Source organism: Vitis vinifera, chromosome 6 (genome assembly GCF_030704535.1).
Source record: "Vitis vinifera cultivar Pinot Noir 40024 chromosome 6, ASM3070453v1".
Taxonomy (NCBI): Eukaryota; Viridiplantae; Streptophyta; class Magnoliopsida; order Vitales; family Vitaceae; genus Vitis; species Vitis vinifera.
In genome coordinates, this window is record NC_081810.1 from 7,018,474 (window position 1) to 7,037,775 (window position 19,302).

A 19,302-nucleotide genomic window follows, 5' to 3' on the forward strand; every position below is an offset into this window, starting at 1 on the left:
TGAACTTGGAACGTTTCCATTTCTTAATGTTTTATTTCATTCTCTACTAACCTATGAGCATTATTTTGTTGTTCAGTTTGGATATCAAAAGTTTCTTGGTTATTTTGGTTGAATCTGATTTGTTTGTATATAATGCCCTATTTTGGTTCCCTCTCGTATTCTTGATTTTCCCTTGTAAATAGTTGGATTCCTCTTTGGGTTTGGGATTGGGTGTTTGATAGTCATATTGTTGTCATCAGTTTGCCCCCCTCCCCCCCCCCCCCCAGTTTTCAGCCCGTTTATCACTCATGAAACAAGGTTTTACCTAATAACTCCTCGGATCTCTCATTCTTACTCTGTTTTTAGCAATTTCATTCTCCGTATTTCCCTGCTCCTGTGTATCTATTTGTGGAATGCCTTGGTCTGTGTATCACCATCTAAGAGAGTATTGGATGTTCTTGACTTGGTGGATGATTATCACTTGAATTTACTGGACTGAGGTAGTAGCAACGTTCTAGCTATTGCTCTTGGAGTCATTGCATATCTATGGGATGCTTCATATGGTTCTACTTCAGAAGTTGTTATGCTTGAAGATGAAAGAGACTTGAAAACGAAAGCGATCCCGTCAAAAGTGTCAGTTGGGCTCCGGATGGAATTTCACTTGTTAAGGACACTAAGATCAATAATAATGGGTCTTGTGCAATTGAGATGTTGACCTTTTGGTCGGGAACTTAAAACGGATTACAGTAAAGAAACTATAGGAGAAGTTGAAGATCTTTTACAAGATGATTTAACTGCTGACTTGCCTTGGGAGATTAAAAAGGAAAAATGTGAAACTGATCAGCCCTTGATAGATGTAAACCCACTGGTCGACTCCATCATTGCACTCTAGTTTGTTCAGGAAGCACTAGAAAAAAAAAGTTCAGAAATTTGGAAAGATTGCCAATGAACCTATTTCAGTATTTAAGTTCACTTAAGGATAACAGTTCTGCAGATTTTGCCTCCACGGGTCCAAAAATCCATGAAACGAGTTCATCATGTCAGTTGAGTTCTGAAAAGACTAGAAAAAATGATTCATATTTCATTGAAACACAGGATTTGGGAATGAGAAGTCATATAAAAGATGCACCTCGCTGCCTAATACCACCAAAACATCATCCTTTGTTTTCTGCCACATCATAAGTCATGAACCCACATGCATGTGATCATCATGCATGGGTGTGGCCAACCCCATTCCAGTTTACTATTAAGTCATCTTCTATATCCACACCATTACTCACTTTCCATTTGACCACCACCTTCAGCTTATTCCTTCCACATTCACTACATACCCATCATACTAACAACCATACCCATATTTATATCTTTCAATACCCTGTAAACCCACTTCTCTCTCTACCTTTCATCATTCATTTCACCAATGACAATCTAAAACCTTTGTAAACCCTCCACCGAAACCCCATTCCATCAAACCTGAATTTCAGGCCAAACCACTCCCGTCTGAAACATCATGACCAGCTCACCATCTTCTAAACATTCATACCCACTGAAATTGTCACCATACCCATTTTTCCATCATTCCCTCATCGTCTCTAGTCCACGACCCTCACTCTTCATTTCCTCTAGTCCGTCTTCATCCAAATCCTGTTATTACTTTCAGAATGCATACCATTACTTCTTTCGGACTTGTTAGAGTTCTCCAACAAAGAGTTGGAATCGTGTCTCCGACGGCCTATCTCTACCGAAGCCCATGGTTGATGTGAAAGAAGAAAAGGTGTTTGCAGTGGTTGATGGAGTCGCAAGCACCAAAGCGGAAGAGAAAACCTTAAAGGCCCCCACTAAAGTTAAGAAAAATAAAGGTGAATGAGAAAGTGATGATAATGGGTTCAAGTTGTGTAATGAAATAGAGGTTTTTTTTTTTAGGAAAAAATATACCTAGTTGTTGTTGAGTGCAAAGGTGACATGGAGTATTCCTTTGGCATAGAAGAATCACTTAAGAAACTGGCCCAATTAGCTGACACTGTTGGACTTATGGTTGTTGGTTCTACATCTCAAAAACTTAGGGCTCCAAATCCAAGGACATGTATTAGATCTAGTAAGGTTGCAGAAATTAAGAGTATAATCCATGCACTGGATGTTGAGACCATAACATTTGATTATGAGTTTTCAACGGGGCAGTTGCATGATTTGGAAAAGGCTTTTGGTGGAAATGTTAGAGTTTATGACCACTCCGTCCTCATCCTTGATATCTTTAACCAGAGAGCAACCACACATGAAGCAACTTTACAAGTTGCATTGGCACAAATGGAATATTCGTCGCCACGTCTCTCAAAGATGGGGGACTCACCTTGAGCGTCAAGAATGAGGCAAAGTGAAAAAAATGGGAGATGATATAAAATATGTGGCTAAGGTTTTAGCATGAGGTATTGAATGTGATATAGCTTTGCTTTCAGTAGAAAGTAAAGAATTCTAGAAAGTAGTTGAACCACTCAATTTTGGACGTTTGCCACGTCTTCAAGATGCAGTAACTGTAGTGGGATATTCGCTTCAAGGAGATACTATTTCGGTTACAAAAGAAGGGTATATCGCATAGAGGTTAAATCTTATGCTCATGGTTCATCTTATTTGTTGGGCATTCAAATTGATGCAACAATAAATCCTGGTAATAGTGGTGGTCCTACGTTCACTGACCAAGGGGAGTGCATTGGAGTTGCATTTCAGGTTTTCAGATCTGAGGATGTTGAGAATATTGGATATGTGATTCCAACTATAGTTGTGTCTTATTTTTTTGGATGACTACGAGAGAAATGGGAAGTACACTGGTTTCCCTTGCCTTGGAATATTGTTGCAAAAGTTGGAGAATCTTGCATTATGTTCTTGCCTAAAAGTTCAATCGAATGAGGATGTACTGGTGCGAAGAATTGAGCCCACTTCTGATGCAAACAATGTCTTGAAGGAGGGGAGCGTGATTGCAAGCTTTGATGGTGTTCATGTAAGCTATGAAGGAACAATGCCATTCTGGTCAACTGAGTGCATTGCATTTCGTTACCTCATAAGTCAAAAATTTACAGGTGATGTTGTAAATGTGGGAATTATCAGAGCTAGTGTTTTTATGAAAGTTTAAGTAGTTTGAGATCCACATGTACATTTGGCTCTGTATCACATTGGAAGAGGTCAACCTTCGTATCTAATAATTTCTGGCTTGATGTTTACCCCCTCCCAGAACCACTTATAGAAGAAGAGTGTGAAGACACAATAGGATTGAAACTACTGACAAAGGCACGGTACTCTTTGGCAAGATTTAAAGGGAAACAAATTGTGATATTTTCCTCAAGGCGACCTGGATCAGAAGTTGAATCAACCTTTCAAATTAGGCTCACTGCACTGAAGAAAGAGACAACAGAAAGAGTACTCCTCCAAAATGCGCCCAAAAGAAAATGTTCCATGCATGCCACCTTTTGCATGCAACATTTAGGCCACATGTCATTCTTCCATTTCTTCCTCTTTGATTTTGAAAATAATTTTCCAAACCCCAGTTTGCAAATAATTTTTCCAAATTCTAGTTTTTCAAATAATTTCATCTCTTCAATTTTTCATCCTTAGATTTTTTTTAGGTCCCACAAATCCATTTTCCAATAAAATTTGTTGTCATTTTCTTTTCGGCAAGCATCATTTCGCATTTTCCTTGATTTTTTAAAATGTTTTAAAATAAGCATGAATTTAATTATATAATTTCAAATGATGGAATTTATGGAATTGATTGAGGAAAAAATAAATTGGGCTTTGGTGGAGGCCCAACAGCAGTGATGTTTTTTTCATTGACTAATTGATTGTCATGCTTGATTGACTTGCTTTATGACACATGTGATTGTTTTGTGTTCGTTTACTAACCTTTGTTTTTCATTAAACAATCAACTCATTACTCAGGTACACTCTTTGTCTCTCTTGTTCATTCGATTATTTTTAAATTGATGTTCTTTTGGTATCCATGTTTAATCAATCAATTGTCACACTTGTTTCATTTTATTTAGTAGAGACTCGTTTTAGGGGCTTAGAGAGATGCTACGGTCTTTACCGTACCTTTCCAATAAGTAACCTAACCTCCGAGCCTAGATTTGGTTTTTCACAGACCATCTTTTCCAAATAAGGAGTCACATTTAGGGTTTTCTTTCTTATTTTGTTTTCCATTTAAAAATAAACAAAAATAAGTGGCGACTCTAAGTCATTTTCTAAAAACTAAATCTTTTTCAAATAAAAAGTGAGTTCGCCATCGAGTGGAAGTGCATGTGTAGAAATGAGGGATCTATAAAATGGAGACTCCACTAGGGAGTCTCAAGAAGGTCAAGCTCGACTTAAGATGAGGCAAATGTGGCGTTTGATTGGTTGATCAGTGGGTACTCACCTCTCTTTGTGTTTTTGTTTGTTTGACTATTGATTGCACATTGAGAGCTCTTGATATCATTATTCTTGATGCATGTTTGGTCATTATATTCATTTTGGGACATTGACATGCTGATTATGTTGATTGATTATCTTGCCTGTCTTAGCATAGTGACTTCGATCTTGCCATGATTGTTCTGCTCACCTCACATGTATAGACTCATTGTTGTATATCTTTTGACTTAATGTGTTGATTCTTTAGCTTGTATATTATCTTGATCATCTTTGAGCATGTTGTCTTTGTCTCTAATCATCTTGATTGCCATGGTTTGTGTGTGGACATAGGTGATATATATGTGTTCCGCTTGACTGCTTGTTGCATGACTGTTATTTTTCTATTTGATTGCATGTTGCTTGTCTGTGTGAGTCGCACATCTATCCACTTACCTCTAACCTTCTGGTTTCAATCATTTCCTTCATTTCACCTCTTACTTTTGCAAGTGTGGGGCCTTATGTGTGCTTATTTCTCTAACCAAGCTAGAGGTTAGGAGTAGGGTCTAGCAACGAGTTGTATCGATGTTTGGGAGCATTTTAGAGGAGGCCGACCTTTGAACACATGTATAGCCCAAAACTAGGTTTCATGGATATTTGTGCAACCGGTATGCTTTCTCTTTTGCTTTAGTTTCATAGGGTTTTCTGATGCACCCACACCGCTCACTACGCACTCTAGTTGACTACTTGAGTGTTGAGAGTTACAAGAGTTTTTGCTGTAGGAAACCCCCTAAGATGTTAATGTAGTGCATGTGTGGAGATGATGACCACCTTGCATGGAAGCACTTCATCTTTTCAGAGGCGTGTAGAGGGTTGCGTACCGTCGGAGGGTATGATCGTTTCTACTAGAGATCTTTTAAAGTCCACTCATCTCCTTTTAGAGCCACATTGACCTTGTACGTTGAGCCTTAGATCCTTCGACTAGGATTTCTTTTCCTACACATGAGTGCATCTGAGGGCCTTCAGAGCCTCTTTGGTTACAGTTTGGGTCTAGCACTCCATCTTTTGGTCTCCAATTGAGAGTGCACAGATATCAGTATGAGTTCAAGTTACAGTCGGACAGTCCTTCTACACTTTGATGCGTTGCACATTTCAGTTCAGATTAGCATTTCTTCCATGTTTTCCCCATGTCATACTCTTAGAGGGGTGTTACAGTCTTTACTGTACCTTTCCAATAAGTAACCTGACCCCCGAGCCCAAATTTGGTTTTTCACAGACCATCTTTTCCAAATAAGGAGTCACACTTATGGTTTTCTTTCTTATTTTGTTTTCCCTTTAAAAATAAAACAAAAATAAGTGGCAACTCTAAGTCATTTTCTAAAAAATAAATCTTTTTCAAATAAAAAGCGAGTTCACCATCAAGTGGAAGCACACGTGCAAAAATACGAGGTCCACACTTTCTTTAAAAAAAAAAAAAAAAACAAATTTGCTTTGAAGATTTCTTTCAAAATCGTCTCTTAGAAAGACCAAAAAAATTCTCTCGATTCAAATTAAACTTCTCTTGAAGAAACAATTTTGGTTTATCTTAATTTCATAAATTTTTTGGTCTTTATCATATTTTACAAATTATTTTTTTAATCTATCCTACAATTAACCCCACATTTTTTAAGACACGTGGGTTGTAACTTAGCCTTTTCTTACATAATGCACAAGGTTTGAGCTAGATTTCTAACCTAAACCATTTCTTTCACGTTATTTTTAGGTTTTAACCTAAATTTTTCTTTCTACCCAATCCTTTTTTATACTTTCAAGTTTCAACAACCATGTTTTTGTTTTTGTCATTTCCAATATTTGCTGTTCTAAATTTTTATCTTTTTGGCATTTTTCCGTACAATATTTTAGTTTTTAGAAAATATTAAAAAAATATGAAGAAATTTTTTTTCTCATACCTGCTTTATCATAAAAATAAAATCAAATATAATAATATTTTATGCATCTTTAAATTATGTAACCTTTATATAAAAGAAATAAAATTTAAATATTTATATTGTAATGTAAATGTATTTATATTGTAATTATAACATATTTTTTTTGTACCTATATTTTATAATAAAAGTAATAATCTTGAAGATCACTTTTTATATCTTACTAATATTCAACATATCAAATGTATTAATATCATCCACTCGATACACTGAGAAAAAAAAACTATTTTATTATAAAAAATAAAAAATGATTAAACATTCTACATCATTTTCTTATTCTTTTTAGATAATCTGAATGAAAAATTAAATATTTAACTTCCTTGAATTTAATACAAAAACATAATTTATCGATTTAAAATTAATATATATATATATATATATATATGAAAAAATCATCATTTTTATTATATAATTATAAAACTAAAAAAATTTAAAAAAAAAACAATAAATGATATTTTGAAAATATGGTTTAGAAGTATTTTTATTTTAAATAGTAAATTTAAATAACAAATTATACTATCATTATATATAATAATTGTAAGGGTTAAATTCAAAATTTTGATTTAAAATTTGAATGTCAATAATTACAATAAATGTGGGCCCCATGCACCATAAATGTCTTGAAAAATCAAGTGAAGTGCTTTAAATGCTTTGAATTTTAGAAGTTTTAGTTAAAGGATAGTTTTGATATTTAAGTTTATTATTGTCCTCCCTAAGAATTATAGGAAGAGACCACCCTTTTCAATAATTATTCCACCCACCCTATAGGATAATTCTCTTGAATAGTTTCTTTGAAGGATGATTTTTATTTTTGAAGCTTTTTTTAAAAGAAATCATCTATTTTTTTTAAAAAGAAAAAAAAAATCATCTATTTTTGCTTTGAAGATTTCTTTTCAAAATCGTTTCTTGGAACCAAAAAACTTCTCTCGATTCAAATTAGACTTCTCTTGAAGAAACAATTTTGGTTTATCTTAATTTCATAAATTTTTTGGTCTTTATCATATTTTACAAATTATTTTTTTAATCTATCCTACAATTAACCCTACATTTTTTAGGATACGTGGGTTGTAACTTAGCCTTTTCTTACATAATGCACAAGGTTTGAGCTAGATTTCTAACCTAAGCCATTTCTTTCACATGATTTTTAGGTTTTAACCTAAATTTCTTTTTCTACCCTACTTTCAAGTTTCAACAACCATGTTTTTGTTTTTGTCATTTCCTATATTTCCTGTTCTAAATTTTTATCTTTTTAGCATTTTTTTATTACAATATTTTAGTTTTTGGAAAATATTAAAAAAAAAACTTCTCATGCGTGATTTGTCATAAAAATAAAATCAAATATAATAGAATTTTATGCATCTTTAAATTATGTAACATTTATATAAAAGAAATCAAATTTAAAAATGCATAAATAAGTTATTAACTTTTTTTTTCTTATCTTTTTTTTTCACCTCCTTTCATCTTCCACATCAAAATTTCCAACAACCAAATATAAGTTTAGGGTTGTCCTTTCTCTTATCTTTCCTCATCGTGGCAATAGATTTCTTAGAGAGGAACAATGAAGAATTGAGGTATCTTACCATAGGAATCTTTCACCAGTTTGGAAGAATTGGGGGATCTTACCAAAGGAATCTTAATTTGTTATACATAAAAACATAATAATTTTATCATAAATAAATAAATAAAATTGTTTTCATATTCAAATCTCCCAACAAATTTCTTTAACCAGACACAATTGGAAACGTGTCCCATGATATTAAAATTATGTTTAAAAAGTACAACTTTAGTGCAGTGCGTTTGGAAATTACTATCCCTTGATTGTGGTGCATTTTATAATAAAAAATTATGTTTCAAAAACATAATTTTAGTTTAAAAATAGAAAATCAATGTGTTCAAGTCACGATTTCAATGTAAAATAATAAAATCATGTCTCTAGGACATGATTTTAGTGTAAAGTAATAAAATCATGTCTTTAAGATATGATATATGTAAAATTTCTTATCAATTACTTTTTTTTAGACATTAGGATCATATTTGATAATTATTTTCGAAAAGAGAAATTGTAATATATATTGTTTGTATAGATGTTTACATGTGATGTGTTGGTAGTGTATATACCCATATGCATAATGGGGATGGTGGTAATTATCTATTATATGGTATTGAAAATATCACGTGTCTATCTCATGCCCTATAACCATAAGTATTACAATTGGGTCTAATATATCATGTATGTTGATTTGAGATGCTCGACATATCTCTCTATATAGTCAGGCAAATCAAAAACATCAAAACATCAAATAGACTTTACTATTAGACTAGCTTCTAGAAAAAATAAAAAAACAATGAATTGTAATATATAAGTCGTATGATAATATCACACTAACTTCTTGTCAGAATCCAATGCCAATATAAAGAATCCCTCCAATAAGTAAGTGAAGTCCTCAATAATTTATATTTGTATCTCTAGGAGTGACTTCTACAACAAACTAATCAACTTTTTAAATTTATTAATCAATCATTTCACTAACCAAATCATTAATCTTTTTATTGAATGAAATTAAATTAACCTTTAATTAAATTCAAAACAATATATAATAATTAATTGATAATATTATTATTTATAAATAATATGACCATAATAACTAATAATTATTTTTACATTAAATTTGTTACATAGAATTAATTAATTTTATAATACATATATTTCAAATAGTTTTATTATTATAAATATATATAGTTAATTAAAAATATTATTACAAAAGTTGAAATAGTTTCTTGAGGGACGATTTTTATTTTTGAAGCTTTTTTTAAAAGAAAAAAAAAATCTCTTTTTACTTTGAAGATGTCTTTTCAAAATTGTTTCCTAGAAAGACAAAAAAATTTCTCTAAATTCAAATTAGACTTCTCTTGAAGAAACAATTTTGGTTTATTGTAATTTCATAAATTTTTTCCTCATTATCATATTTTACAAATTATTTTTTTAATTTATCTTACAATTAACCCCACATTTTTTTAAGACACGTGGGTTGTAACTTAGCCTTTTCTTTCATAATGCACAAGGTTTGGCTAGATTTCTAACCTAAGCCATTTCGATTTTTAGGTTTTAACCTAAATTTCTCTTTCTACCCAATCCTTTTTTATACTTTCAAGTTTCAACAATCGTGTTTTTGTTTTTGTCATTTCCAATGTTTTCTGTTCTAAATTTTTATCTTTTTAGCATTTGTTTTTTTTTACAATATTTTAGTTTTTGGAAAATATTAAAAAAAATTATCATACCTGCTTTATCATATAAATAAGATCAAAAATAATAATATTTTATGCATCTTTAAATTATGTAACATTTATATAAAAGAAATAAAATTTAAAGATAAATAAATAATTTATTAACTTTTTTTTTTCTTTATCTTCTTTTTTTCCTTTCATCTTTCACCTCAAAATTTCCGACAACCAAATACTAGGGTAGGAACCTAGGGTTGTCCATTTTCTTATCTTTCCCTCTCATCCTGGCAATAGATTTCTTACAGAGGAACAATGAAGAATTGAGGTTTCTTACCATGGGAATCTTTCACCAGTTTGGAAGAATTGGGGGATCTTACCAAAGGAATCTTTATTTATTATACATAAAAACATAATAATTTGAATCTTTCAGCAGTTTGGAAGAATTGGAGGATCTTACCAAAGGAATCTTTATTTATTATACATAAAAACATAATAATTTAATAAAAAATAAAAATGTTTTCATATTCAAGTCTCTTTAACCAGACACAATTGGAAACGTGACCCATGAAGCCAGTGTCAAAAATTGAAAAATATAAAATAAGAAATAAAAAATAAAAATAAAAAGTTTGATTAGGATGAATATTCTTTTATATATTCTCACTCAAACCCTTCATTTCTTTACCCCAAAGTTACCTGCATGGGATTAGAGCTACTAACCCACACTCAAGAAGGTCAAAGAGGCTTCTTAATCTTGTCCTTGAGAAATAATTTTCTTTTCCAGGTTTAGGGACAAGGCCAATTTCTCATTACGGGTAAACCATTTCTAACCACCACCCTCTCACACGAACTAAGACAAATGGGTCAATAACAATAGTAACAAGAAAAGAAAAGGAGAAATTGCATGCCTGCTCTAGATGGAGTAGGTAGCTTGGTCTACCCATGCGCAAGCAATCAACTGGTGGCTAAGTGCAGATCAAGGACTTTTCTCTTTACAAATTAATATATTTTATGTAAAACTATGAATAATTATTTAAATATTATGATATAGAGTGGAGAGGTATAGGTCATAACCTTAGAATTATTTTCAATTTCTTAGATCAAGGGCACGACACGTTTCAGTTAATACTAGAGAGTACGTATTTCACACCTAATTCATTGATTAGGGTATGAACTTGATTTGGCATGGTTTTCGTGTGCAAACTCCAGCACATTCTCGTCAACCAAACAGCGACCATCTGAGGCAAAAAGTCCCAACTACTACTCCTAAATTTTTCTCAGAATATCCTAATATATATGCAGAGACCGGTGTCCATATGCCAACCCATCTCTATCTTCATTGTTCGGTGTAGGCACAACAGTCTACTCCATTCACTGACTATCGATCCCACATGGAAACTCCGTCGATCGTATTCTTTGTTGTGGCTGCAGCGTCGGCATATGTCCTCTGGTTCTATCTCCTGGCTCGGAAGCTGACCGGCCCAAAGATGTGGCCGGTGGTGGGTAGCCTTCCGGCGCTGTTCATGAACCGGAGGAGAATCCACGACTGGATCTCTGGAAACCTGAGAGAAACTGGTGGGGCTGCCACGTACCAAACATGCACCCTTGCTCTTCCTTTCTTGGCTTACAAACAGGGGTTTTATACCGTCACTTGTCACCCCAAGAACATCGAGCATATTCTCAGGACTCGGTTTGATAACTACCCCAAAGGACCAACATGGCAAACGGCTTTTCATGATCTGCTAGGGCAAGGGATTTTCAACAGTGATGGAGACACGTGGCTGATTCAACGAAAAACTGCTGCTCTGGAGTTCACCACCCGGACGCTTCGCCAAGCCATGTCTAGATGGGTGAACCGGACCATTAAGATGCGCTTATGGCGCATTTTAGAGAAGGCCGCCTCCGAGAAGTCGTCGGTGGACATGCAGGACTTGCTCCTCCGTTTGACGTTCGATAATATATGCGGACTCACCTTCGGAAAAGATCCAGAAACGCTCTCCCCCGATTTTCCAGAAAATCCGTTCTCCATGGCATTTGACTCCGCCACTGAGTCCACTCTGCAACGCTTGCTTTACCCCGGATTTCTATGGAGACTGAAGAAGTTTCTGAGAATTGGAGCGGAGAGGAGGCTCAAACAGAGCCTTAGAGTCGTTGAAAACTACATGGACGACGCCGTCGCCGCCCGCAAAGAAAGGCCATCAGATGACCTCCTATCTCGCTTCATGAAGAAGAGAGATGTCGATGGCAACGTCTTCCCAACTTCCGTCCTCCAACGCATAGCTCTCAACTTCGTCCTCGCCGGCCGCGACACCTCATCAGTCGCGCTGAGCTGGTTCTTCTGGCTCATCATGAACAACCCACGAGTCGAAGAAAAGATCACCACCGAATTATCGACAGTTCTCAGAGAAACACGCGGCGACGACCAAACCAAGTGGCTCGAAGAGCCTCTGGTCTTCGACGAAGCTGATCGGTTGATCTACCTGAAAGCGGCATTAGCCGAAACGCTGCGTTTATACCCATCCGTACCGGAGGACTTCAAGTACGTAGTATCGGACGATATTTTACCTGACGGAACCTACGTGCCGGCAGGTACGACTGTGACGTACTCTATATATTCTGTTGGGAGGATGAAAACGATATGGGGTGAGGACTGCTTGGAGTTTAAGCCGGAGCGGTGGCTCTCAACCGGCGGCGACCGTTTCGAACCGCCCAAGGATGGTTACAAGTTTGTGGCGTTCAACGCTGGACCGAGAACCTGTTTGGGGAAGGACTTGGCTTACCTGCAAATGAAGTCGGTGGCATCCGCCGTACTGTTACGCTACCGGCTGAGTCCTGTTCCCGGCCACCGGGTGGAGCAGAAGATGTCTTTGACTCTCTTCATGAAGAATGGACTGCGCGTGTACTTGCATCCACGTGGGCTTGAACCTCCTGGGGCCGCCACGTCAGCGTAGGGACGACGGTTTCGGCATTTTCGGCTGTGTATTGGTTTGGTCTTTGGACTCTACGAGGGTATAGTTGTCCATGTGCCAGTATTGGAAGGGTGTTTTAGTCATTTAATTTGTTCTTGTTTTATACACGTGTCATTTGGAAGAGTGTTGTCTTTCTAATATATGTCCATACTCCATATCAAATAGCAATATTCGTATAGATATGGATTTTTATATGTTTGTTATCAATAAAGCATAATGTTATTTTCTTGTTTTTTTATACTTTTCAGCAAATATTTTTTATTTTCATTAAAAAGAATGTATATTCACTGCATGATCACAAGATGATGTGTCGAGTATTGAATATATAACATATACAGGTCATGTGGAGGCTACTTTTGTATATATCTTTGCTACATTGAGATGGAAGCTCCACCGTTTTCATAGGCTTCTTGCTTCTTGGTGATGCAGAAAAAATTTCACCAATCCTTCGAGCTCAAGAATTGAATGGATCAGATTGCTAGCCTCTTCCTTGTCTTCTTCTTTGCATTCTCTTGGTTGCACTCTCAGGTGTGCGAAGCCGAGTGAGCACTGCTGAATGTTCAATTCATCTGAGAGACTTAATCCAAGATTTTCTCACCGGTTGAGAAGAGGTTCCAGATCACGGTTCCAACCAAATACAACCCAACTGAGACCTTGAAGACGTCATCCCAAGAACCTGAGAATTATCAACAACAGTAGATGAGAAACATACTGGATCATCAGCAAAGAAACAGAGTAATCACCTCCTGACAGTCCATGAGGGAGCATAACAAGGATGCCCCCAGGCCACCAGGGCCATGGTCGGTTAATGGGTAGAAAACAAACATTTGCAGAGACCAGGAGTTGGACGTCTTCAGTCTAAATACCAATAGGTCTACGAGGTTAGCTAGCATCTAAAGAGCATCTCAATGGACCTCAGTGTAAAAGGTTGGCCCTTGAAGTTAGTCAAAGCATTAAACCACTAGGATTGGAGCAGAGATTAGATCTTTCAAGTTAAAATGGTCTGATTTGTTTTCTATTAATCAGGGTCTTCATACCAACTACATCAGTCCAGCTTTCAATACTCTCAATAAACCACAAAAAACCCAGCCCAGCCTACTTGGCCACAACTTGGTGATTTGAGATAAAATCGTATTTAGCCTATCACAGTCTCAGCTGTAAAAGAAAATGAAAGGGATGAGATCAAACCATGTTGCAAGATATAGCCAGTTGCTCCCGTTCCTAAGACACCTGCCAGCACCCCTGCGGTATTGGATAGTCCAAGCAATACTCCCTGGCCATTAGAAAAGGAAATTTAGCACATTACTTTCCCTTTGTAAAAGAAGAGACGGACTATGATGGCACAGTTATAGCACCTCTGATGGAGCAAGACAGTGAATTCAAATACCACAGGAATTTGCATCTCTAATGGCATCTGCCGGCAGTTGAATGATGGGCCAACCTTATGATGGAAATATGAGGTTATGCCCACCACTCAAACCCCAAAGATGAGCAACCACGATATTGAATTGTGCATGAGCAAACATTAACTGGTATGGTAACAATACTGAAAGTGTTAATACTCACAGAATATCGAGGGGCAATATCTTGATGGTTTGAGTATAAACCAGACTGTGAGAATGCATCAGTTCCCTATTTTGGGACAGAAACATTAAATTGATTTTTCTTAGTAGTGATGAATCAATGATCTAATTTCAAATTAAGAGAAGAGTAAAGAACCAACATAGATAATTAAAAAAAATGTGCCTGGGCTTGATCAAATGAAACGGTGAACGAAAAATAAATGGAGACAGGGATTCAGGGAATGGAGAACCCAGAATGTAGAATCTGTTACAGCAGTGAAATAATTATTTGTGCAAAAATACCTGACTGCATGCCATGCACAAGACAGCCATTGCAGGAGAATTAACATGGCTTAGTTGAGTTAGGAAGAAAGCTGGGCCAAGAAATCCAATCGTTTGCATGATCTGGGAGGAAGATTATGAAATAAGATGTAACAGCAATAGAGGTACTTGAACACAGAAAACTTCAGTGAAAGCTAGAGTTACTCAAAGCAGCAATATTTATGAAATCTGAAAACCAAGCTTCGTTTTCCTCAATCAATCATATATGTGATCTAGCAATTTGAATTCCTCTGTGATACAATGACAGCTCAGTACGACCAGCCTAGTACCGCCATACTGGCAGGTCCATTAACTGGAAAATAGCAGCAAACTCGTTGGGTACATCGTGTTGAATTCAATACATCACTTGTTGAGCCAAAGCTCAAACCAGAGATAGCCGCTCATGCCACAGTCAATGGAAGTGAATATGATTCTTATGTTGGGGGAAAAGGTTTTTATGAAAATTAGCATTAAAATCTTATAATATTGACATAAAAAATTACGGTTTGTGTATCCTTCCAATTTTATGCTAAAAAATGAGTTATAGTTTAAAAAAAAGAATAGCAATACCTTGCGAACTGTGGTGACAGATAAACCTTTGCTCACAAGTGTATCTGCTATCCACCCTCCAAGATTGGCAGAAAACGCCATTGTAAGCCAGGGCAACACACAAAAAAGCCCAGATTCTGTAAGATTGAACTTCAAAACCTATAAAATATTCCGCATTCAATTATCTCATTGCAGGCAAAATATTTCTTTTAACAAAACCAAGAAAAAATATTACTTGAAATTAAAGAACTGTAGCCAAAGTGACATCAGGTTTCGACATTGTGTACAGCTCTAGTAGCATAATATCCAACCACAAGTTACGAGATGATGGAAACTTAACATGCCTATGATACAAACCAACTGGAATGCTTGTTCAATTCAGACCGCTATATTGCATATAACAAATCTAGATAACCACAATTCAGACAATATCAAGTTTACTACAGAAAACTGGTGACATGTGAAAAAGAACCATGATGAGGTACAATGCAGCACATGACTTGCTTAAAAAAAGGTCCCGAGATACGCCATCAAATGATAGGGGCAAATCACCAAGTCTGTGATTTACCAGAATTTTTACACACATGATATACATATATATGTTGCAATTATGGAAAGATACTTACTTGGTTATAGTATGTGGGCATCCATGTTAGAAGAATAAATGTCCCCCAATTGTGACAGAAGTGAGACCCTATTAGGGCCCATACAGGTGGTTTTGACAAGATTAGTCTCCATGGTATTTTTTTAACAGGTTCTTTGGTTACACTGTTGCTAACAATCAACTTCTTTTCTTTAGGCAGCAGTTCAGGATCTTCAAGAGGTGAACTGTATGCCTACAGCAACAACGAAAAGGAGAAATAAAAAACACCATATCGAAATTTTTATTCTCCAACACGGAAAAGCAGATAAATAAACCAATGGTAAGGAGCAGGTTCTATAACATATGGACATATTGCAAGAAATTTCGTAAAAGAAAGAGCTGACAGAGAATTTGTAGAAGTTGAATATTGGCAGTAAAAATATACCTTACTTAGCCATGTTGCAAGCCAAACTGTTCCTAGAGAACCAAAGGAGTAAAATACAGATGGCCAGCCAAAAGAATGGATTAAAAATGGTGAAAAGGCTAGGCCAGTAACAGATCCAAGGTACATCCCACTGTACACTAATGCCAACGATCTACTTCTCTCTGATACAGGAACCCACTTTGAGAGAATATTATTCATTGCAGGCATAGCAACACCCTGAAAGAGAGCCAAAGAAGCAAAATTTCAGTATTTGTTGTCAAAAAGAACTCATTTTACCCAACAAGAAAAATTATATCCTACAGTAATCAATTACAGGGATTGGAGAGTAACAAAAACCAAACCACAATATCAATGCATCATCATCACCTCATTTCATTAAGATTTTAAAGCTAATTTTTGGCTGTTGAACTCATTTTAAGCTTCTTCACATCATACTAAAGAAGGGAAAAAAATAGATGGAAGAAAAAATTCAAGCGCCAAGCTACCAACCTCGCCAATCCCCATGAAAGCACGGACAACAAGTAGAAATGGAAGCCCAATCTTGGCAGCTATTGGAGTAAGAATGGTGGCAATAGACCACCAAACGACGCCAAAACCCAAGACAAGCTTCCCTCCAACTGTGTCTGCCCATATTCCGCCAGCAATCTATAGGTTAAAATCACAAATCAGAAGGAAAACCAAAACATTTGAAAATTAAACCTTAAAGAGAATCCAAGCTAGGGTGCTCAATATTTTCACTCAGAATTATGGTAACAACAGCAATTCAAAAGAAAAGCTTCATTACCTGAGTAAGCAGGTAGCCCCAGAAGAAAGAAGACTGAATCAAACCAACAGTAGTTGGACTCCAATTGAACTCGGCCGACATGGGAAGTATCGCAATGCTCATATTTACCTGCCATGTAGAACCAGTGAGAAAATGAGACTTCACTGAACAATCTATACAGTGATATTACTCCTAAATTACCAAATATCGATAGCAAGTAATCAAATTAATCATTATAATGATCTTAGCTTATAAAATCCTAGAACAATGCAGACACAAACATCAGTAATTATAAATTTATAATAGCTAAAAGAATTTCAGCTACTCAGTGTGGTAGAACTATGCAGGATACAATTAAACCTCCAAATACTAAAAGCATCCACTAAAACCTGAAGAAAACGCCACTAAACGAATGGAATGTAGAATTATTCAACAAATTTAAACAATACTGGAATAGAAATCAATAATTCAATATTTCCATATCTGCAGATAGAATTTAAAAAATAAAATGAAAATTACAAGCTTACTCTATCCATATTGCAGAGAAGAAAAGCGGAAAAACACAGAATCACAATGACCCATCTCTTCGGAAACTGTTCCCACCACGGAACATCACCCTCCAAATCCTCTTCCCCTAAAACGACGTCGTCCAGAGCCTCCTGAAACTTCACCTGCTCCGATTTAACTTCCGCAAAAACTTTCCCAATTTCCCTCCGGGCTAAGCCCGTGAACTCCCCCGCGTTTCGGCCCGAAACACGAAAAACGCATGTCCGGTCTTGAAACCGAAACCGAAACAGTCTCTTCTTTGGGAGCGGAAAATCGGATGAGGCCTTGTGGCTGTGGAGAGAGTGAAAATCGGGAGAGAAAGAGAAGAGATAAGCTCTGGCGTTCATGGGGAAATGTGAGAAGTGGAGAAGAATCGTTCCGGGTGAAGATTTTTGAACAGGTTTCGTGTTTTTTTGTTGGAAGAAGACATGGATGGAGTGAGGAGCCGATATTTATGGGCACTGGTTACTGTTTCGACACGTGTCAAGTTGAATGGAGAAGATGGCATTCTCTAAGTTGGGTTCATTAACGGTAAACTGATTTGGAAACTGCCAAACCGGTCATCCGGTAAACAATAAATATCGGGGATTCTAGCTTACATGGTCCTCTTTCTGAGTTCTATGGTTTCTGATTGAAGGCAGTTTTCAAGGATTTAAATTAGTGTCAATGATCTCGTCTCTTTCTGTTTTCACTCTAAGAGCTGTTCTTGCCGTGCACCCCATTTGAAAGTCAAGGAGAATGTCTTCTAGCGAGGGGAGTCTTTTCAGCTTCAATCGACCGAAGCATTTCCTTTCATCGCCTACCTCTCTTGGTTGCAACTTGCAACCGATGGGTTTGGCCCAAAATAGACATATGAAATTGGGCCGTATTCCTTCCCAATTATGAATTTTGTAATGAAATCATTGCCACCTTAATATCTACACTATAAATTGAATAATGCAGGCGTTCATCTAGTATCTCCAAATTCAGGCCCAATGTGGGCTTAAGTTAGGCTGATATAAGTCCAGGGTTTCTTCATAGTTAACCGTTGGCCTACATATACAAGCCCATTGGGATATCCTGCAGCATCATCTCCTAGATGACAAATAAGTCGGCCCTAATTAGGACGCATTTGGGATGAGTCTCTTGAACGTTAAAAATTTGAAGTTCATAAGAGTTTATCAATATTTAAACTCTTTTATGGCATTTGGCATTATTGTTGGGATTTTGTTTCTCTTGGATCTTAGGTAATAAATCGAGACATGATTCAAAATGTGGTCCACATTTATTTCATCAATTTAGGAACGGGTATTAACGTTTGGAAACTACGTTCACATAACTACCCCATGTTCTATGCACACTTGAAACAAACTCGGTGATATGGAGAGTCTTTAAAATGGACAATTGTGTTTTAAACTTAGTTGGGCCCAAAAATTAAGTTTTGGTCTATATAAGTTCACTATTTAAGCCCAAGACCTAGAGTAAGTGTGGAAATTAAGAAAAAAGATATGAATTTTTTATCTTTCAAAAAATGACCTTTATTGATTATGAAAAATAAAAATAGAAAAATATTAATTTAAATTTTATTCATTTTGTAAACTTCAATAAATTTTAATTTAATTTAGTGATTTGGAAAAAAATACACCCTTTTACAAAAAAAAATAAAAATAAATTATTATTATTATTATTTAAAAATCAAACATCTTGAAAAATATATATTTTTTAAATTATGTATGTAAAAAATAACTAAAAATATGTCAAAATTATTTTTTTAAAATGATATATTTTTAGAATATATTTTTAAAAAAAATTAATTTTCTAAAAATAATAAATTTTCAAAATAATTATTAAAAAAAATTAAAATAAAAAAATTTGTCAAACATTGTGATAAAAAATACTCAAAATAGTTTTGAAGGGTATATTGGTCTCTTCATATTTTATATCTTCCCCATCAATTATGCAAATTTCATGGGCCAAATCTTAATTTTTGGGTCCAACTGAGTCTAAAATACAATTATCCCTCTTTAAAAA

General features: G+C 35.5%; 2 protein-coding genes and 1 pseudogene across 2 annotated transcripts; 2 read left to right on the plus strand and 1 right to left on the minus strand.

The window, feature by feature from the left end:
- The first annotated feature begins 1,941 nt into the window (after window positions 1–1,941).
- On the plus strand, window positions 1,942–4,577 carry LOC100241528 (protease Do-like 2, chloroplastic; annotated as a pseudogene).
- A 6,304-nt stretch (window positions 4,578–10,881) lies between these two features.
- Window positions 10,882–12,761, plus strand: LOC100243236 (cytochrome P450 86A1). Its single transcript, XM_010652629.3, has one exon. It carries the CDS (start codon window positions 10,946–10,948, stop codon window positions 12,503–12,505), a length of 1,560 nt encoding a protein of 519 aa, XP_010650931.1. The 5' UTR covers window positions 10,882–10,945; the 3' UTR covers window positions 12,506–12,761.
- Window positions 12,746–18,041, minus strand: LOC100246658 (sodium-dependent phosphate transport protein 1, chloroplastic). Its single transcript, XM_002279558.5, has 10 exons — window positions 17,274–18,041; window positions 16,768–16,875; window positions 16,473–16,628; window positions 15,984–16,199; window positions 15,582–15,791; window positions 14,977–15,114; window positions 14,389–14,490; window positions 14,090–14,155; window positions 13,712–13,796; window positions 12,746–13,199 (listed from the first exon to the last, which is right to left on the minus strand). The coding sequence occupies exons 1-10, from the start codon at window positions 17,637–17,639 to the stop codon at window positions 13,102–13,104; spliced, it is 1,545 nt and encodes a 514-aa protein (XP_002279594.1). The 5' UTR covers window positions 17,640–18,041; the 3' UTR covers window positions 12,746–13,101.
- Window positions 18,042–19,302: the final 1,261 nt, after the last annotated feature.